This window comes from Harpia harpyja, chromosome 12 (genome assembly GCF_026419915.1).
Source record: "Harpia harpyja isolate bHarHar1 chromosome 12, bHarHar1 primary haplotype, whole genome shotgun sequence".
In the NCBI taxonomy this organism is placed as follows: Eukaryota; Metazoa; Chordata; class Aves; order Accipitriformes; family Accipitridae; genus Harpia; species Harpia harpyja.
In genome coordinates this window covers 8,434,979-8,457,263 of record NC_068951.1, presented here as the reverse complement: position 1 = coordinate 8,457,263, position 22,285 = coordinate 8,434,979, and the positions used below count along the sequence as shown (strand labels likewise).

Sequence of the window (22,285 nt, the reverse complement as noted above, 5' to 3'; positions counted from 1 at the left end):
TTATCCCTCATTCTGTAACATCATAAGGGCATAAAAAGCAATCCTAATTGCATTTTAATAAGCCACAATGTTAGTGCGCAACAGCTGAAGAAACTAAAGAATGACATGCTAAATTGTGACTGTATGGTAAAGTTAGATAAACAGAATAGAATAACCAAAATTGGATTTTGGCTGATGGAATGGGTATGTGGTGACAACCCCATGCTTGTATATTGTTACAAGATCATCTGAGTTGCAAGTATTAGTGATGATGAGTGTCACTATACGTCATTGATCATAAGATTAAGTGGCCTTTGCAAGATGGTACCTCCAGCATACTCTTGACATGGTATGCTATCAGTTTGTATGACTTGGAGGGGGTGCCATACACAATGATATTTATGGGGTATCTGGGCCTATCACTTATCTAACCATTTCATCATTTGTAGTTACAGCCATGGGATATATAGTCCAGAAATAGTTGTGTGTACTTATTGTCATCACTACATTAGAATGGGACTTGTCTAAATAATGAAATCCTAGATTTCATTATTGAAAACTGTATGCCAACAGGGCTTGAATATGAAGAGGATGTTACACAAAATAGATGGATTCTGCCAACCTAAGGATAGGAATTGACATTTTTCAGAACAGATGTCATTGATAATTTATAGATGGCTTTAAAAATTAAAATTTATATAGAAGCCAGCTTAAAAATGAAGTGTTGTCAATGTTCTAAGTGCATTAGGTACATTAGGTGAAAATGTATGCTTCACTCAACAGTATTTAAGTACTTCAAAAGTCAGGAGCAACCATGTCATTTGAAAGTCTGGTCATGTTCAATATAAAAGGCTCATATGAGTCTGCTGGATTCCAAATAATGTAGTTGTCCTCCTAGGACGGAAAATAGTTTTGAAAATAGTAATTATTCATTTTATTTCTTATACTTCTGATTGAAATGTGAAAGTGAAGTGCATGATTCCTGGAAAAAAAGACATTTACATCTACAAATATTAACTTAGTTTTCTGTTCTAGTATGCTGTAAAAACTTCATATTGATGCCCTCATTTTAAAAACAGCTTGACAGTCCACTCAGAAGGCATCTGCTCTGTGCACTGGACAGTAGCACAGAGCTGGGAAAATTACTGGAAATCTTTCTGGTGCTTTTGTGGAATCAGGATTTCCTTTTTTTTTTTTTTTAATACACTTTTTGTTAAACTCATCTATCTAAAACGAAGTATGGGTTAATACACACTTTGCTAAGTAAGAAAAATAACACACCACCCCACACACCCCCCTCAAAAAAAAAACGCAAAACCCAGACCCTAACAAACTGAGGCTCAGCCCAGGAAGATGGGAATTCTGAGATAATATTCAATGTGCCCAAAGGGACAATGCTGTCTCTTGTTGTCACTGTCTATATTTAGCTACCATGCTCCTGTGCAACTTAAAATACCTAGAATAGCAAGAAGAATTTTTTTTCCCCTTCATTTGAAGTGGTACAGTGTAGGGTTGTTAATTTTGGCTTATCACAGCTGACACTTGAGTAGGGGAAAAAAAAAATAGTGGTTTAAAGCTTTAACTGTCTCCACATGTGCCCCTTGCGAGGAGCCCTCTTGACTCCTGTGAAACTTTCTTGGCTGTCTTAAATTATATGCCCCCCATTTAGGAGAAGTTCACAGGTCATTTAGTTGATTTAAAATCCATTGTTGTTTGTGCAGCTGATAAGGGGCAAAAAAGCTATTAGTTAACAGACCTTGTTCAGAAAAAATTGTTAATAATTCTAGCTTCCTACTTGCATCAACTGAAATTCTCCTGATTAGTTAATGTAAACATTATGATTCGTATTTTAATACTGCAGTTTACATGAAAATGAGCAATAATTTTCACACTTTCAGGAGTGTTTCATGCTGTTGCAATGAAAGTTTTTGTATTTTACTCAGTTATGGAAGAGAATGAAGTATTTCTATATGACAATCTGGCAAATATTTATGTTTTACGAACATACTACACACTTCAGTGTGCTGTTTTTTTAATGGGTAGTGCTCCAGATTGTCAGTTAGAGCTGTCAAAAAAATTGAGCAGAAAAATGGAAGAGAGCAAAGTCCTTGAGGAAATACTGGACAAGTTGTTTATGGAGGAATAACCCTGGCTGGTTTGGATCACACTAATGGCTTACTTTTCCAAAAAGTGAACTTGTGGTCAAAAGGAGTGTGCTTAACACAAGAGGATTTGGGGGGATAGGGAACAGAAAGTTTGTGCTGAGTTGCCAAGCTTACCTGAGAAATCCCTGCTCCGGCTGGGAGGCCGGCAGGGAGCACATCGGATGGCGAGCTGGCGGCTGCAGGCAGTGAGCAGTGCCTGCTGCACAGCACTGGGAGTTCATCAGGCGGATGAGAAGGAGGAAGAGCCAGAAAAATTAGGGGTCTAGGTCTGACATGGTTGGAAAAAAGCAGACTGCAATCCAGAGAGCCAGTCTGTGGATTCATCTCATTCACCTCCGGTGCATCTAGGACTTGACCAACGAGGAGGTTTTGTCATGCAGCCCTTTCCCTACCTTCTGCACTATTAAGAAACCACATGGAATATAACTGAATGATACCTTTTCTGTTCCAATAGGAGCTAACAGTTGTTTATGCTTCCATTACCTGATAACGGCAATGAAACATTTCCTCGTTCTTTTAACAACTTTGAGAGCAGCATCAGAAATAATGCATCAGACACCCTTGTCTGCTTTGATGAATCTGTGGCATGAGTGAATTATCTCAGTCCTCAGATCCGACAGAGCTGTTCCAGCCACCGAGATGGTAACTTCACCCCGGCACTGTCAAGTAGAAAAGCTCCTTGAGGCGGCTGGTGCTAAGGGGGTTTCTGAGGAGTGCCGAGAGGTCTAGGTGGGCAGAGGAGGTGGCCGGTCTTCCAGAGAATCACAAAAGCCCAAGGCTGGTTTACACTTGAAAGTTCTGTAGAAATAAATGTCGGTTAGCAGTGGGAGGGGATGTGGGGTTGTGGTTGTTTACCAGTTTATAATACACAAGAATATGGGTGCAGTTACAGTAGTGTAAAGATGTTTATTTCTTTTCCCACATGGGACTCGTTATTTTAACTTGCAGTTACATCCAGAGCGATGATATTTCACTGTGTTAATAGCATTAGAATAAAATAGCACCGTTTTCTAATTTGAAAGTTAGCTGTTTCTCGCCGTCTACTTACATGTGATGTGGTGAAGACGTTTTATACACGTCTGTTACAAAGCACATGTCAGAGCAGGGCACGCTCCGAGCTCTGTCTCCAGCAGCCTGCTCATGTAAGGTGAGGTAGCGGCGCAGGACGGCACGGGGACTGGAGAGCGATCCTGCGCTACTGCTGCGTGCTCGACAAAAAAAATCGAAGAGGGTTATTCTGATTTATGTAAAAGTTGTAAGAGCCTGAAGGATGCCCAGTGAGAGAGTGGCAACAGGAGCTCCCAAAGCGAGCTGTACGGTCGTCGCCACGTACAGCGTGGCCAGGCCACGAGCTCGCAGCGTCTCTGACTGACCCGAGATCTGCGTGGCGGGAAGGAGAGCCACAGCAGGGCCGGCGGCGTTCAACGCCACGGCTCCCGTTCCCTGCATCTCCTGAAAAATTACCTTCCTCTCATCTAAATCTAACATGGAGTCAGTTTAATTTTCCCATCTTTTCATGTGCAAGTGGTTTACGAAATGCATGATCACCCCCAGCCCCTTCTATAGGTTGTCCAGTGTCTGTCTTCGTTTTCTAGTAGGAGGAGAATCCTCTCTGGATGAGTAGGTAACCTACAAAAACAGAGCTCTGCTAGGTTATTGGAAACCTTCTTTTAAAATGAGAGAAGCTACACTAAAACATGCATTTTTCTTAACCCTTAATATCATGAAAATTCAAAATCAATTTAATAAATGAACTATTACATCTTTTTATAAGCATAGATCATCAGGATCTGATAAGTAGAAGTTGTAAAGTCAAATAAGTTGCTTAATCAATACAGATTCTGAGAGTCCATCATGTCACGTGCCCGATTTGCCCCCCGTTTTTATTTTCCTAAAGATGGTCTTCAGTGTTTGTTGTGACCTAGCTAAGAAAGAGATCAGTGGTTCAGAAATGTCAGAGTTTATAAGGCTGTAATCAGTTGGGACAACTTGATATGCTTTGGGTCTTAAGAGCGCTTATTCAAATATTGCATTTCCAAATACAGTATTCCTTTAGAAATTTAAAATAACATGTTTTAACTGCATGGTGTTAATAAGCAGTTGGGTAAGATATAATCTCCTCTGAACAGTAGCTTTTTCTTTAACTTTTATCTCTGCATTTCCCAAGACCATTTCACAGGACAAAGTGTGACTGTGCTCGCGTTTTGCGCCTGCAGCTCTCAATCCTCTGTGAATCTGGCCCACAGTTTTTAGCGATCAGGCAGTGGCTGTACTAGGCTTCATCATGTGCTGAGGTTTCAAAGCGGCTCATGGTCATTAGGGCAATTAACTGTTGTACACATCTTGCACAGGAAGAGGCTGTCTGTGGATCTTTGCTTTAAATAACATTTTAAAGCAAGCCCTCATGGTATTTCGGAAGGGGCTATGCATCAGGATTATTTCTTACTAATGTTTTTTCAGGCAGTTGTAAGCCAGCCAGAGGAGAAGCAGGAGAATTTCAGAACTTTCAGCAAAATGAGTAAGGTACTGAAAATGTGCAAGAAACATTACAGAGTTTAACAGCTCACTAGGAGTGTTTTAACTTTTCTGTGGAAGCCCTGTGAGCAGTCTTCACTCAGGTGTTCTCAGCGGGCCTACAAACACCACTAAAACCCAAAAGTGTTTTAAGTTTGGTAGTTGTTGGGATTTTTTTTTTTGCATCACTGTTGCATTCCTGTGACTCTGAACATGAAGGTCAGGGACTCAGTAGGTTACTAGGCATTGTAAAATAAAACAATAATAGCATCTTGAATCTCTGAGAGAGGAGGATGCTATCTCCTCGCTCAGGACCAGATCTTTCCCTGGGAAACACCTGGGTTTTAAATGCTGTACAGTCTTAGCAATCAAATATGGTTATATATGTTATTGAGGAGTTGAAGCAAGTATGGTAGATAACAACTGTGCCTATAAGCTAAGCTGTCATTTGTGATATTATTTCCTTATGCAACTCTTGGGAGAGCAGAGAGCTGCAGATACCAGCGTTGTGCTGTTGTGGACATGTCCCCAAAGCAGTCAGGGTTTTTTGTTTGGTTTCTCACTGAATACTATGCTGTTGGACTTTGACAGTGTTGTCTATTGGTTTGCTTTTTTGGAGGTTAGTGGTGAATTTTTTTTCCTGAAAATATTTTTGTGCATGTGTATTTTGTTTTTAACGGACTTCACAGAAAATTGTTTAATAAAGATGTTTCTAAATAAACGTTTCTTCACATGACTCTTCACTTGAGCCTCTCTAGGTGTACCATCTCCTTTGTCTGTCATACTCTCCTATTATTCCCTTGTGCATACAAAACTCAATATTTACTTTCAGTCTTTCAAGTTTGTTTACGCAGGTTTCACTCCTGGGTTTGAGGAGCTGTAATCTTAATCCATTTTGAGCCCTCAGTGGCACCTGATGTCCATTTTGAGGTGTGTTAGGAATATTTAGCATTAAAAAGTCACCTGAAGTTGGTGTACCCTTTGCTTTGGATGCACAGAGAAGTTCTTTGATCCACCTAAAGGAAGGCTTCAATATTGTATTACATACTGTTGTTTTTGATGTATTTGCTTAAACACCTTGAAAAAATTATCATATGTATAAAAGACGGTGATTGCAAGAAGTTAGACTATTTTTCTGGATTAAAGGGCGTTGCAGGCATTGTTGGAATTCCTTTATAAGTCCCTGCATACATCAATCAGTGAGTTTTGACCTCCCCTGCTTTTTTTGAGTGTAGATTTCACTTTTACCAGTTTGTGCTATACTTCTTAAGACAGTTGGTGTTAATTGGTATGTCAGGTAAGCAGTAATGGAAGACACCTGCTGTCTGGAGAGGTGCATGTCTTCGGTAATAGTCGAATAGAGTAAATGAAAATGCGAGCTTCACAGCATCTCATTCTGGTTCGCTCATATATAGAAATGTATTTCTGAGAAGCAGAAGTTGTTAACAAAAGTTAGTATTTACTTAAGTGTATCTTAAGTATTTTTACCGTCTTGTAAGGAGTGGGAAAATGCTTTTGAGAAAAGTAGTTGACAGTTTATGTCTAATTTAGTGGTACTGCAGATCGAGGAAGTTTGCCACAAAGATAGGAATAAGGTAAAAAGTTTGAAGGTTAGGTTAAAATGATTGTAGATAACTTGATCTGTAGTTGCCATATATAGTCATACAAGAAAAAGTCTGCACAAATCCTCCAGACGTTTATGGACTTCTCTGATTCATCTGTTGGAGCCAAACAGCTCCAGCCAAGAGATAGGGAATTTGTTAAACTGCATTAAGTTCCTAAATTGCTGTAGCCCAAAGGAGCAATTCTGCCTTTTTAAGGGGGAAGAGTAGGAGGGAGGATGGTGCATTATGAAGTCTCTACTTTTGGTAAGAGTTTCAAGAAGATGAGTAACATTCTAGGGCTCTTTAAAAAAAAACCACACACACACACACAAAACTTGAATTAATTTCCGTTGCTATCATCAAAAGCTGCCTTTCTAAATTTAGCAGTTTCCTATAGACGCTCAGCTTATGCTAGCAACAGTAAAACTGTTTTTCCTTAAGTGCAATTTGTCACCTCCTCCTTTTAAGTTAGTAGAAGATAAGCTTGTATTAATTCTGTTGATTTATTATTATACAAGTATGTTTCATTTTAATCTGCTATTGAGTTCATTGTGATTCAGTGCTAGGCTCGCATGCCTTTAACAATGGAAAAAAAAGTGCACAGGAATGACAGACTGTGCGCTTGCTCTGTCTCTGTCTTTCTGTCTCTGCTTTTTAAATCTTCAATCCTCTGGGTTTCTTTTCCTGATCTTTTTATCTCCCCCCCCCCCAAAAAAAAAAAAACCAACCAAAAAACAAAACAAAATACCCACCCAAACCAAAACCCAAACCCCGCAAAAAAAGCCAACTGGAACAGTTCACAGTTCAGCACATTAATTTGGGAATTAGTCCCAGCTGATACTATATATTACAGTTGTGAGAAGATGATGCTGCTGAAAAGCACTTTATGTGGGTTTTTTATTTCTTAAGTTCAACAAACAAACAGTCAGCGTATTGAATAAGTCTGTAGTGAGATCTTGCTTGCTTTCATCTTGATGATTCATTTCTATCTACTGTGTGCTACCAAAGCATATGCATTATAGGCCTGAGCGTGTTTCGGTAGGAATTTTGCCAGGAAGCGTAAAGGCAGCGAAAGTTTGTTTTCTCTGAATTGCTTCACTTACTGAAGCAACATGAAAAGATCTGTGCTGTATTTTTTTATTTAGGTCAGGAGGATGACAGTTATATTAATTTTGAGGTGTTTTTACTAGGTATGCTAAATTAGATGTAGTAAACCCTTTGGGTTTATATCCTGATGTTTTTGAGGTTGTCAGGTTTTTTTTTCTTCAAATTTCTCGTCTTTGCAGGAATCTGAAGTTACCACTTCAGCTGCATTTAAAGCCCGATGCCTCCTAAAGGCATGGTAACCTGTGAGCTGCAGCAGGCAACTAGCCAGTGACTCCCTGCATAGAAGAGCCCTCAAAGAACATAAAGATAGCAAAGATGACAGTCGCAAGGGCTTTAGCAAATGTAGGACGTGGATTTGCAGGACAGCAGGCTTTTCACTCTGACCCTCATGAAACAACTTGTTTTCTGTTGGAGCAACTGGCTTTTGAATAAAACTGAATGGTCAGGGTCAAGATTAAGCGAGCAAATCTTATAAAAAGATTATTAGAGGATTGCTTAGTATTGGATTTTCTTGCATTGGAATCATAGAAAAAGGCTGACTATAATGATATAAATCAGTAAATACACCTGTGTTCTTACATGTAGGTATGTCAGAGTATGATTAATGCACGGTCTATTCACAGCTATATTTTTAACCTGTATTTAAAAGATAAGTAGGGAAAACAATTTTGCAATATCTGATGTCTCGGCAATGCACAGACTGCCCCCCCCAATTTAGGTATGGTCTGTGAGGATGAAGCCTGGTTCCTTATTATTATATTTAGCAGAGAATTATTCTTGGAAACTTAACCTGGCTTAAAAGCAAGATGCTTGTATTTTGGAAATCTTTCCACTTGTCCAATAACAGGTTTTAAAACATGAATGTTTTTTAGTACTCTCACTTTTCCTGAATAAAACTGTACGTTGAAATTAATGATTTTTGAATGGTCCTACCCATCTTTTCCTTGAGACTGAGGAGAAATTCAAATCTCATGAGCACAGTGCTGCCAGACGGCACCCAGGTTTCTGATTTCATCATCCAGAAAGGCGAGACTGAGCGCTGAAGTAGGGTGCACAGTGATTCAGACACAGCTCTGCTTGTGTGGAGGGAATATGGAAAATTACAGGCGCAATTATGGTTTCACATTAAATATTCTTCTTTTTAAATCCACCATGTGAAGCATTAGTCTGTGTTTGAACTGGTGTTGTTAATTGGACCACAGTACTTAGATGCATTTTCTGCAGAGTCATGGCCCATGTCATTAGCTTCTCATTAGACACGTTAATTTTTTAAGACTCATAATAATTACCTTTTTTCAGAAGTTCCCCATTTTACACTGAAGAGAAACCTCTGTTCTGCAGGCTGTAATTCTGAATAATCAGGGAAGCATTGTGAACTCTTTGTAGACTTTCAAAGTGGAAAATGAGAGTGCTGTAGTGGATGGAGGAACAGATCCTGCAGGATGTGATTTGGGATGAGTGTTAAGGATCTTTTTCACTGGAAACCTCAATTGCAGGGGCAGAGAGCTTGTGGAATGACATGGTCTTTTTGGAGGGACAGAGTGGTTCTGGTTGAAACTTGACAAATGTAGGTGAGGCTGTTTGTTGGGATGCACAACTAAGCAGTCAGTTTCCTTTCAGTTTTATTGGACAGATGTACTCATCTAATAGAATCTGCAGGTACTTAACAAAGCTTGGCACCAAGTAATTCTCTTTTCTGTATGCAGAGATACTGGCCAAAGTCCTAAGAACAGCGATTCCTGGGTTTCACTGACACGTGATTATTCTGCTGGCAAGAGCAGTGCACTTCAAAGATTCTGAAATATTTATTTGGCTAATCAAATGGTTTTTCATTACATAAATAAGTAGTTCTCCTGACCTGGGATGATACAGACATGTGGTTTTTCCCATGACAAGGGTCTATCGTGGCATGTTTGATGTCGCCTGCAGCCTTCAGTAGGACTACAGGGTTTAACAAGAAAGCAGGACAAACTGTTATCAGGAGGAAAAATCTCCATGGGGCGATTAGCCACTATGTAGCCTTTTAAATGAATATGTTTGTTAAAAATGATGCTTGATTTTCTGCATGTATTGGTGAGCTGTTAAATACATCATCCTTTTTTTTTTTCCCTTACTGAAATTTTAGTGACCAGGATTTCATTTCATTAGAATTATCTCCTTCCAAAGTGCTACCTGAATCATTTTTGTTTGAATTAATTTTTTAGTTTCCTAGCAACTCTAGTTTTCAAGTTCTGAATTGTTTCTGTTCAATATCTTTTCTAGCCAATGTTAACTTGCTGTTTTATAAATGACAGCAAGGTTTTAACAAGATTCTAAAAAGCATAGTTCACTAAATTAATTTGTAAAGTTCGTTAAAAAAATTCTTTTTCTGTTATATATAGTGTATGAGTGTGTATATATATACACACATACATACATATATATGGGTGCAACAGTTCTTCTTTTGCACAGTTGATTTTTTAAACAGTTTGAAGGTAACCAGTTTGTTTATACGTTGCTGCATAGGCACAGAGTAAACTTGTTAGCTTTTTGTTTATTTTAGCTTGGAAGAAGCTATAAGAGGATTCCATTAAGACTCGCGCAAGTGAGTAGTTCCATTGAAAGTGAAGTGCCAGTCCCAGACCCAAGGCAACGTGGCAAGTAGACACCTTCACAGATGCTCCATTTTTCTCGTGCTTGGGAAGAGCACGGTTTGCTTCTCACCAGTGAAAGGGACCACAGGACCAGCCCCAAAATGCTTGCTCGCTCTAGACCCATTTCCCCATGGTTTATTAGGACCCATGTGGTCTACAGAGTTTGGTAGAAACAAGGGTATGTCCACAAAGAAAGCCTTGAAATTTCTCTGTATGTCTGCTGTCAAGGCTCACTTCCTTCTGGGATTGTCATGCGGCTGCTATTTTGCAAAATGGTCTGAGGTGGTTAAACAGCAAAAATTCTGTCTCTTTTTAAGGAATCTCTCTTAGTGTTTATTCTGTAGGCTGGTTATGCCCTGCTTCGTAACCTTTCTGAAGTGCAAGCTTCTCCCCCTGAATTACAATGCGTGTGGTTTTGCTTAATATTCTACTTTAAGCTAAAGTCTGCTCTCACTAAATCAGCCTTTCACAAATGGAATATTTTTTCACTTCTTGCTGGGTGGGTCTGTACACTGAAAAATAGGTCAAGAACAGTAATCTAAATCTACTGCTAATAAATAATTAAAGCTAATGGAATTTGCACAAGATTTGTGAGCTGAAATATTTCAGAAAGTACCGTGGTGTACATTTTGCTACTGTAAATCAAGATTTTTTATTTATCATTGTGCTAGGTTGAAACACATCTATAAATGTAACTTAAAAAGATTTTTTTTGTACAGAGAAAATACTGGCATGTTAGTGTATTAAAATAACTAAGAATATCACAGAAAATTGATAACATCATGATTCATTCTTTAATGATCAGATTTCAAGTAAATAGCAACCTTAAGTAATAAGAGGTTTTATATCTCATTAAATCGTAGTGTAAATTGAGCAATAAATTGTTTGCTCATATGATTTAATTTGCGTTATATTTTAGGAATTAAGTAAGTCATCTAAGCTACTGTATAATACCTGTTTGGACAACTATCTGGGATTTCAGTTTCATATCTTTTAGAGCAAAGCAAAGCAGAGCTTGCTGGAACTAATTGAACATAAAGACTTAAGTGTTTCTCTTAGTACTCCTGCAATCACATGTGCCATGGATCTCTGGTGGAAAAATGGCATATTATGGATTTTTTCATAATTGTGGGTGCAAAGAAATAATATTTTAAACTTTTGTATTGGTGGGTGAGCATCTGATTCAGTGATCCCAACTTGTTCACTAGTTTACCCATAGCAGGGTGAAGCATAGATGCTTGCTGGCTCTCTCTAATTAACCAGCAGAACTGTTTACTACTAATTATAGTTAACTTGCTGATTTCTGTGTTTCACAGTGACAAGTTGTGTCCTTGAAGTACATAATAATCAAACACACCTCAGAAGTTGATGATAGCATTCTTCCCAAATCCTTCATGGTTGGCTGCTTTTTACCTCTCCCCCTTTCAGCTGTATTTATATGAAAGAGAAACTCAACAACATTAAAGAGATAATAGCTGTGTGGACAAAGTGTATGGAGCCCTGCCTGTGAGGGTACATGGATAAACATCCTCCCAATTGCAAGAAACAAATATCCATCATACCAGCACACTGCCTCTTGAAAGAGGGGCTTAAACCAACCTGGCTGCCAGTTTTTGACACGAGAGTTCCTCTTGAGGGTGTGCTATTTCTTCTTTATATGTTGATTGAACTGACAAATATCTTCCTGCACAGTCAATATGTATTGGATTTTGTTCTGGGTTGGTTTTTTCTTTCTTTCTTTTTTTTTTTCCTTTTTGTAAGTTCTTATAAGAAAGTGTCTGGATGTTCAGCCCTGCCAGTTTTGAGTGCAGGGCCACTTGTTAGTTCCTTATTAAGTGTGGGCTAACAAGGAAGGAAATGCGAAAGGGTAAGATGGCAGGAAAGCCATAGCATCTTACTGGTGATAAGGCAGCTCAAAAATAGGTTGTGACAGCTGAACTAATGATGTCACCGATGCTGATACAAGTGGGCTGCTTCTCATTATGATTTCTCTGCCAGACATAGTGACATTCACGAGCCAGTGTGTGTCTTGAGTAGACGATATATAGAACAAATCACAGGAAATTTGGCGCAGGAGGCATACGATAGAACATTTGCCCAGTTTGTTGTTGTGGGGTTTTTTTGTTTGGTTGTTTTTCTGGGTGTTTGGGGTTTTTTTGTTTTGTTTTGTTTTGTTTTTTACAAGAGCATACTACTTCTGTAGATTATAAAGGTGTATATAGGTCAAGCTTAGCCTTGCTGGACCACTTTATCAAACCAGGGTCATAGGGCTCTTGTGACATTTAGAGATAAGCATTTTGGAGGTAAATGAGATGGAGCAGTCTGTGAGGAGATCAGAAGGTGCTTGTGTAGCTTCAGACCTCAAGTAAATTACAAATACAGTTTTGGTAGCCTGACCATTGATATGTCCTTTGTACTGTACACAGTGTATTAAGATAGTGATAGATAAATAATGTAGTTTAGTTGTCAGAAAGATGCATTTGTTGCCCAGGTTTTTACCATAGATTTATTCTCAGTTTATTTTCCATAGAGTTATTTTTAATGAGAATGGAAGGGGAGTTAAAAATTATTTGGATTCAGATTTCATTGTGTAGCTACTTGATCAAAACATAAGCTCGTTGTTTATATTCTTGTAAAGGGAAAATGCTATATTAGCTTTCAGCTATCAGATTTGATTCAGATAATGATACAGCATCCTAATTCATAGTCTCTACTTCAGATATTGAGTTTGACTGTGATAGAGCCTTTTTCAGAAAACTGCTCTACCCTGATAAATCATCCAGAGAGAGAGAGAACACGCACGTTTAGATGGCATGGAAAAATAAGCTAATAATGTGATTGTATAGGAGTACTCGAATATTTCAATGCATTTGTGTTGATAAATTATCATTTGTTTTAATGTTCGGTTGCATGTACCCTTTTTAGCTGTTCTGCTTGATCGCAATGATTTGCTAGCTGTATGCGAGTGCTGGAGTTGGTTGCTTTTCCTGTTTTGATCACAGCCCAGGCAGTAAAGGCCACTACACTTTAAACAGATAATAAATCATATGGTGTCCTTGCTAACCAACATTACAGATTCCCCCGGGCCTGAACTGAACGTCCTTCTTTCTGTTCAGTTCAGTGCAAAGAAGGTAAAATGCTATTTGATGTTAGTGTAATATTTTGAGACAAAGTCTGATGAGGAATTTTTCCAAAGTGCCAAAAATAAATCTCACCAGCAGAGTTTTAGCTGGTGACTCGAGGCATATGTATTCCTGACTTCTGTTTATTTTTACTTCCCTTTTGTTGTGAGCTGTCTAAAGTTTTGATGCTGTTTAGCCAAGGATGGAATTACAAAAGTAGCCTATAAACTCTTTCCAACGTGGGGAGGAAACAAAAAATGGTGTGAGGAAGGTGTTTATGCTTTTTGTTATGGTGTGTGCCACTTACCTGCATGGCATATTTGGTTGCATTTAAAATACTGGAGCAAATTCCTTGCAGTTACTTTTCTTAGACTGTTTGCTCTTTGAAGATAATGGAAGTGGGATGCTCTGACTCTTGTCATTCAGCTGCAACAGATATCAAGTTATTGCTAAGATTTCAAGTTGTCAAAGCATTTGACCCTGTTAAACTGTGTGCTCTAATGACCAGTGTGTCCCAGGATTGCCCCAGATTGATTACTGTGGTATAACCGATTGCTTGCCAGTGGGACTGAATCATTTTGAGTTGCATTCTCCTCTATCATGAAATGTTTTAAAAACAGTTTTACCAACAACAAAAGCTGCTGTCTAAATCAAGCACAACACGTTTTCCCATTATGGCACGAATTTTGCTTGGTAACGTTTTGATTGCTGGGATGAGTGTTTAGCATCCTGAATTTGCTAAATGAAGGATGTGTGGGAATCAGATTTTGTACTTGAAAGCTTTTCTCCCTTTTTGACAGCTTGACCAACTGTTTTCTTGGCTTTGGGGTGCCCCTTCTATTCCTTTTTTCCCCCTGCTTCTCTCCCTCTTCTCTCTGCTATGAACAACCACCACCAACATCTCTCATTATTAAAGATGAATATGAAGGCAAAGTCCTGACATAGTTTATATCATGAAATAAAAAGTGCTGCAAATCCTGTCTTTCAAAAGTTAGTACGTGTCAGACGATGCAATTCAATAGCAGCTTCTTGGCTAGAGCTCACCACGCACACAGAGAGGAGCAGGGCTTACGTTCCCCTGCCTCCAGAGCTGGCCGTGCTTTATTTTACTGAATGCCATAGCGGTGCTTTGTCATCTGCCCATGTACCTAGGGTGATTTCTGATTCTTACGCTGTGTGCTTAGGCAGTGGGAATAATGCCCTGCTCTTGAGAGCTGTGCAAGCAAGAGACTTGGGGCTGGCCTGGAATTAGATCTCCTGTATTTCTGCTTTCAGTTTTGACATCAGTTTGCTGGCTGGTGCCAAACTAGTCAGTAAATTCAGAGGCAATAGCAGGGGCAGAAGCCCTAAAACTGATGATTTCCTACCAGCTGAGATTTTTATTTCAAGAAATGTTGCTTTGCTTGGATGGTATAACTTTTCCTGGTTTTATAAAGTGTGCCAGTATTCTGACTGTAAATCTAATGTCTCTGTTTGTAATTTCGCTGTGCATTAAAACCTACCATGCCAGATTTTGGCCCTGAATGTGGACATTTATTTTGCCATTGATGGTTATTGTTACTCTCTTCAGTATCATCATCAGGTTACAAAGAAAACATGTTAAAAAACATGCACAGCCCTCTGGTCTCCTGGAGTAGTCAGGAAGTGGGGAAAAGCTGCTCAACCTGCCAGTTTGCTTTGTTAGAGGTAATTTGTAGATGTTCGTGATACACAAGGACAGTATCTAACCTGTTTCTGTCCTAAAACAGCAGAAAATATCAGGAAACAATTAGGTGACTTGACTTGGTCTAATAAAAGAAGCATTGTTTGGTTTGGTGCTGAAGAGGGAGTTTATAAAGCTGCAACATTATCCTTAACTTGATAGGGATTAGCTAGATGTTAGTGCAGTAACCGTGTAAGAATTGAAATTTGGCTGATCATTTGTCTTTGATAGCTTCATTTGCGTTTGGCCCCCTAAGCTATTTCTCAGGGAGTGGGAGAACTCCTGATACTCCAACTCTCTGCATGACTTGTCATTTAAATGACAAAAATCACTTCTCTCAAAAGCCTACTTTTCCTTCAGGAAAATCAGATTAAATCCAGGGCTGAGGGTGTTTTGGTGAGTGGTTTAATGTCCAATATGTTGCATGACTCTAGATGTAAAAGTAAATGCATTGGAAAAGAGAATTTCCCAACTTTTTAAGGTCACCTTCTTTTCCGAAAGGCCCGGGGCTTCAGTGAACCCTTTTTATGGAGAGAAAATACTTCAAAGACCTCTTTATGACCTCTTGCATGAGGTTCAGGGTAGCTAAGGGACTGTAGCCTGTGTGAAGCTAGGAAGATTTCATGGTTACTTAGGCAGTTCGTGACTGTCCCAGTTGTGAGCAGTATTCTCAGAGCATCATAGGACTCTTGGTTGGAGGGGATGTCCAGAGGCTGACTAGATCTCACCTGGCCCTAAAAATGGGTCTTTAGCACCCACACTAGGTCTGGTCAGCAGTGCCCTGGAAATCTCCAAGGATGGGAAATCCACCTTCTTCCTGGGTAACCCACATCAGTGCTGCCCTCCTAAATGGTGCAGCATCACGTTATTGTTTTATACCTCTTACAGATTTATTTCTAGCTGCAAGTGTACTGTCAAGTAGCTACTTGTGCCTTGTCGGTGAAATACCACAGCAAAAATAGGAGTCCAGCTTCTAGGCTGTGCATGAATAATACAGTGTCCTCTGCAAAGTTACAGGATTTTATTCTTCAGGCATTCACATAATGAGAATTCTGAGAATCTGTAAGTGAATTAGACCCAAATTAGCTGAGCCACTGAGAATTTTATGCAAGGTAAATAGACCTTTGTTGTCCTAAATTATCTTGGTTGCTAAGTAAAAATATGCTATAAACTTTTAGAGTGATTCCATGGGCAGTATTTTAATGAATTTTGTAGCGCTAAGTGTGTTGTAATTTGGAAGAAGAAATTTTGAGTTATATGAAACCCAACAAATAATACTGTCTTCTTCAATGTGGCTGTCTCCAGTTCTCTGATGGCTAAAGTCAGAGCACTCTTGAGAAAATAATAAAATAGACCTTTTACAAAATGGCAACACTCTTAGTTGAAATGATGGTCCCAAGTCATCTTCCTTTAAGCCTAGCTTCCATTTGTGGAAATTTCTTTGGCGTAAGTTCAGAGGTGTAGCTGCTGTTTAGGTTGATAGAGGCATTTACTTCTAATCGCATTAGCGTTTCAGCTGAATTATGAGCTTGAAGGCGTTCAGTGCTTACCGAACATCACTACAGTTTTGTTAATTAATACTGTTTGCAACAGATACAGGTATATGTCAAACTGGAAATGCAGACTTGTTCACAATGAATTCTAGGTATACTTTACTTTTAATCAAAGCTCCCATAAAATGCGATCAGAATTTAAGTAGTATTTCAGAACTGCAAATAGTGTTAGGAGAAACTTGACAATGACTTGTCCTTTCAGATTTTTCTGATGAAATATCTTGCTTCTGTCTTCTAGGACCTGCGCAAACAGGTAGCTCCATTACTGAAGAGTTTCCAGGGAGAGGTAAGAGCTTATGCTTCTCATGGTGCTTTAGATATTGCTTCACATGAGTGCTGGCAGTGTTTCAGCGTGGCCGGGTGGGTACAGAGCCCTTGATCAGAGAGCATTGCAGGGGTTCAGCCCTTCTGCATTTTGCTGCGTGCAGGATATGTGTGTGATACACTGGATTTGTGCTGGACAAGCTAAACTGGTCAAATCACTTTGTATTCAGCATACCTGAGCATAAGCTTACCGTTGCAGTGACTCAGGTGGCACATGCTAACTCGCTATGCTTCAGTGACTTGATGGTTTGAACGCTTAATGAATGCAATGTAATGTACATATACAAAAATATGAAGATACTACAAATAGTTTTCACTGTAAACCTTTTCAGCTGTAAAACAATGTATTCTAGAGGGCTTGATGGAAAACCTTAAGTTGGCAGGTGTTTGTTGGAAAACCAAGAGAAGGCATTAGGGTGTTGGCTCTGCTGCTGGCTCTTACTTTGATTTCTCTTCACACCACTCCACTAAGAAACACGTGATTAGAGTGATCACAAGTTTAAAAGCCAACTGTTGTTATTTTGAAGAATTTCTATAGGAAAAGGCAGCTGGGCCAATTACAGAATTTTACATTTTAGCTGTGGACAGCACTGAAGCGCTCACTTCACGTGAGTGCTTAGGCCAGATGGGAGCTGTTGTACTGCCTCTAAGAAAATGTCGTGTATGAAGTTTGCAAATTATATTTCTTGTTATGAAGATTAGTGCCTGCGTGGGGTGGTGGATACAGGTTTTAGCTCACACTGTGTTACACGTTGTAGAGCTCTGCTCTTAAAGTTAGCTGCGTTAAAACAGCAACACTTTTTACTTCCTTGGTCTCTAAGTTGTTGGCTGATTTTATATTGTTGCAGTTCCCATCAGAGCACAGAGAAATTGAGGAGCGTGTGTTCAGAAGTCTGCATAGGGAATTAAGTGCACAACTCCTGTTATCTGTAATGAGGGCTACATTTCTGATTACTTGCACATCCTGCTAAATATGTATCCCAAATAGGCAATAATTGCTCATCTTAAAAGCAGTATGATATTTTTTATTTTACAACCCAATTTCCCAAGTATTGCTAGAAATAAATAAATAAACAGAACAACTTTGTCCTTGATATATCTAATAGTAATTTGTGAGAACAAAGAATGACTTGTCTGAGTCCGTTTGCCAATGGAAATTTACACTTCAAAATTGCTCTGAGTGGATTGCAGTGTTCTTAAAACCTTTTCACTTTAGCTTCAAGCTTGCAGTGCACTGACTGAAAAGTGTATGTGTGCTTTCAGCACTGTTCTTTAATGAAGGGAATGTCTGAGGATGAAGTAAGAATCATAAATCCAAATTTGGCTACAGTGAAGGAAGATTCTCTGATTAGACCTTGCCTGTTGGAGACAGCTCACTGTTAACCTTGGTATGGCTCATACACACTCCTCTTCTGTAGTTTTGCTTCACTAATGTAAAAGTGAAGTTAATGTTGGTATAAATTCAACCTCACAAATTACAAGAGTAAAATTTGTTGGTAGAAATCTGATCTTAGATAAATGAAGCACAAATACATTACAAGATTGTGCTGCTGAATCTGTGAGCCGGTGATTCCAGTCTCCTTAATCTAGACAGGGGTTTAGAAACCTAAAAAACCTGAACTAATCATGATTGACTACCTAAATGCAGAATATTAAACTATGAATTGTGATATTTGATTATAGATGTAATTACTGTATCTTGTTTTGGAGACAAATCAAAATACCAAGAACATTAGCCTGTTCTGTTGAGTTATATTTTATTGTTCAGTATATAGATTTGGTCTCTGTTTATTGTTAAGGCTGACTTTCTAAAAGATCATGAGATGAATGCTCCAGGTATCTCAAGAACAAATTGTGTTAAGCACATAAGCTTTTCTCCATTTCAAATCCACTGGAGATGCCTCGACTTACTCTCCCCCAAGATGGCTCAGCAAGCAGTATTGCTGAGAGCCGGACACCCATCCCACAAACTCTGTGGGATTGTTTTGCAGTAGCGTGAGTGTTACCTGTTAGGTGATATTTAATGTCCTGGGAGGAGGTGGCAGAGGGACCTTCTGGTCACACAGTACGTGTACTTTGGGATGTGAGCAGGGAGGAGGAAGGAGGAATAGAGAGTGATCAGCTCATAAGAGGTTCCCTGCTTCTGCTACACAGACTTCAGTTTTCATCCCCAGACTAGGATTTTGGTTTTTTTAAAAAAACAACAGGAGTAAGTAAATAAAACAGAGGTAAGCGGAGAAGCAGTGAAAATAGATGTTTTCTACTGTCTCTTCTGCTGGAGAGCAAGTGCCCTCGAGCAGCAGGTAGGGAATGCTGTAGGAGTGCTCTGGTTCACACCTCTGCAGGCATTGTGGATGGTATTACCGAACTTCAGAGCACCGCCGCCTTCTCATCGGTTGCTCATGCGGAAGCTAGGAAAAAAGGTTCTTGCATGATGCAGCTTCTCCGGTTACCATGCGGGAGAGTCTCCACCACATTTTTGCCTCTGACTCCTATCTCCACCCCTACTGCTATTGCCCCATCCTTTTCTTGATCTCTAATGACAGAACTAAGTAGGTGTTTTTTGCATGTCCAAGTAATAATAAATTACGATTCCATCTCAGAAGGGAAGCAGGCTTTTGCAAATCCCATGTGGGATGACTATGTTCCACAGGGCTCTGGGCACTAGGGAGGGCCAGAAGATCAGACGGGACAGATAGCTCCCTAACGAGTAAAGGTATTTAAGTAGCTTTATATGGATATTGCTGTGTTCCTGCCTACCTAAGGACTCAGCTCCCCACCTCCTGCCTTGCCTCAGCACTTTTGCTAGTGTGATCCCACGGTGAACACAATGTTTTCTTTTTTTCCCCTTTTTTGCTGGCTTAGTTTTCTGCCAGGGTGGTTCACTGAAGCAGCTCGCTGCAGGCGCCTGCGGGGCAGGGGAGAGGCCAGGAGAGCAAAGCCAAGGGCAGGAGGAGTGCAAATGTGCCAGCTTAGGTTGACTTAAACTGTCCTTGAACTGTACCCTCGGTGAGCTTGACGTGACTTGGAGAGAGGTTAACTTAAGCTCACATATTTAAATATCCTCCCAAGCATGCTTTATGGGACATCTGCTTGTAAACCTGCGGCTAGTTGACTTTTTAAAATAAATCCACAGGTCACTTTAGCCAATTTTTCTTTTCAGTTTGAGCATGCATAGTGATACTTCTCCCCCCCCACCCCCCCCGCCTTTTCCCTTTGTATAATATGAATTTATAAATACCCCCCCCCAGACCAGAACATTCTGTATTCCATAGATATATTTATCTCATTCATTCAGATGAAAACTGTTCCAGTTATCAAATATGCAGTTTCCATTAGTAGTGGGAAATAACTTTTTTTGTATAGATCTCGGTGCTTTAAGTAACTGGATTTTTTATGTTGACAGTTAAAGTAAAAGCATTATAAAATGCAATTTAGCATACTACAAATTTTAAAATTTATTCCTAGTTCAATGTGAGTCCCTATTAATTCATCACTGTAAGATAATTTTATTATAGTACTTTTTCCTTATTTAGGATTTTAATGGAAATTTGAACACAGGGGTTTTTTTAACTTAATAGAATGTTTTGTCTGACTCAGAGCTGATGGTATTGTTCTTTTGATCTTTGTGGGTAACTTTTCTAGCTTTCCTGGAAGATTTAAGGTCTGGATGGTGTAAATAGGCTATTGGGAGCAAGACAGTTAGAAGTCATTAATATAAGAGGTGTAAAATTCCTGTTGTTTCTTTCTTAAATATCTACTCTTTTTTTTGGTGGGTTCCCCCCCCCTCCCCCCTTTTTGCTTACCATTAACCTCAGGATGCAACTTATTAATGGTTCTCACCATATGCTGGGCTAAATACAGGACAGAATCAGAAAAGGCTAAAGAGCTTTATCATTCAATCGTAAAATGATTATATCTCATTTGCAAGTTGGCAAGGCACTCCTTCAAGCAACCATCTAAAGAAGCTGTGTACTTAGTAGGTCATTGTGCATTACCATGTTTACATCAGTGGATGGATATTTGTACATGAAATCTCAAAAAAAAAAAAAGTTATGTTCTTGGGCTATGTTAATTTACAGAACTGAAGTTGTGGTATGGAAATCTAATGTTGGAATCCCTATTTGTGAAGTCATCAAATAGATATATTAAGGCTGGGAAAGGATTTCCTGAGGTCATTAGCATTCTTTTCATGTGGCATAACAGTACTGTCCAACAGTAATGCAGTAATCCCTCATTTGGAGAACCCTTTAAGGCACACACTCCAAAACAACGCGCTGGACTTTATTTCTGTGAAAACCATTTCTCATATTCTTCTCACAAAGCAAGTACTTTTAAGGGTCTTGCCATTCTGATGAGACCACTCTGGCTCCCCACTTAGCTGAATTGCTCTTTAAACTATTAATTTGGTCAGTAGAGTAATTTAATAATTTTCCATATGCAGACAACAGAAGCTGAAAAAATCAGTTTGGTGTGCTGGAACTACTAATCATGCCTTTGAAGGAGTACTCTAATAATGTGTGCCTAAACAAATTCAGACCTAGTTTCCTTCTGTGTTTTGAAGGAGTATTCCTGAGCTGATACTCATCTTTTTTTTTTTTTTTAACCCCCTTTAATTTCCTTATGTTAAATTTACAAACCTAATTAATACAATTTCTTTCCTGTAGGTTCACTCCATGATGGCTCAATTAGAGTAGCAGTAGAACTGTGGTTCAATATTCAGGCCAGCTTCATAATTGAAAACACATTTTCTTCTCAAAAGCTGCAGCTGGTTTGGTTCTGCTCATGCAGAAAAGGATATAACCTTGCATAACATAGGAAATGAACGGTTGAGAGAGAAGCCAAATTCAATTTCAGTCAGATATTTTGAGGATAAGTCCATGATCTATGGAAGCAAGGGAATGAAAAGTGTGTGTATGTGGAAAGCAGCGTATTCAGCACTCTATTAATCACGGCTAGCCTGGGTGCTGTTGTGTGCTGTTGCGTTAGCACTGATTCTAGTACAGAGGCTGGAGAGCAGCCAAGCACTCCAGAAGTTAACCTCTTAAAGACCCTGAGCTGCTTTCTGTTGAATAAATGTAATTTTGTGGTCAGAAATAAATGCTTGTGATGTAGCAGGAGCTTTGAAAACAACAGCGTGGCAAAGCTATTACAAATTGCTCTGTGTTGGGGAAGTCAACAGCATACATCAAAATTCAGAGCTCACGTCGTGCTGATTTAGGCCCAGAGCTTTCCTGCTTTTCAATGAAAGTCCCGTTAAACCACTCTGTGTAACAAAATGGAGTAAATCTAATATTTTGGTTGGGTAATTGTTTTCTTTTAATGTCCACTCCACAGGGAGTGGGTGGTGGGTAATTTCCTTTGTATAACAGGAGCACGGGGACAGTTTTGTGCTTCGTCTCGATTCTATTTCCCGATGCTAGCAGGGAAAGGAGAGAGGCGCACAGCGTGCTTTTGGGGTAACAGCAGCTCAGCAGCATTTCATTTCTTTGTTTACACAAGTGTGTAAATGATTATTTATTTATTTTTGGCTGGCTTGATTGCAGTTTAAACAACATCTTTTCTGAGGAAGGTGATTTAAA

General features: G+C 39.3%; 1 protein-coding gene across 10 annotated transcripts in view; it reads left to right on the top strand.

The window, feature by feature from the left end:
• The window catches only part of CUX1 (cut like homeobox 1), a 283,672-nt gene that overhangs the window by 97,150 nt on the left and 164,237 nt on the right, over positions 1–22,285 (top strand). For all 10 annotated transcript variants that reach the window (XM_052804541.1, XM_052804539.1, XM_052804538.1 and 7 more), the window contains exon 3: positions 16,618–16,665. In XM_052804541.1, coding sequence (XP_052660501.1) covers positions 16,618–16,665 — 48 coding nt within the window. The remainder of the gene's footprint in view (positions 1–16,617; positions 16,666–22,285) is intronic.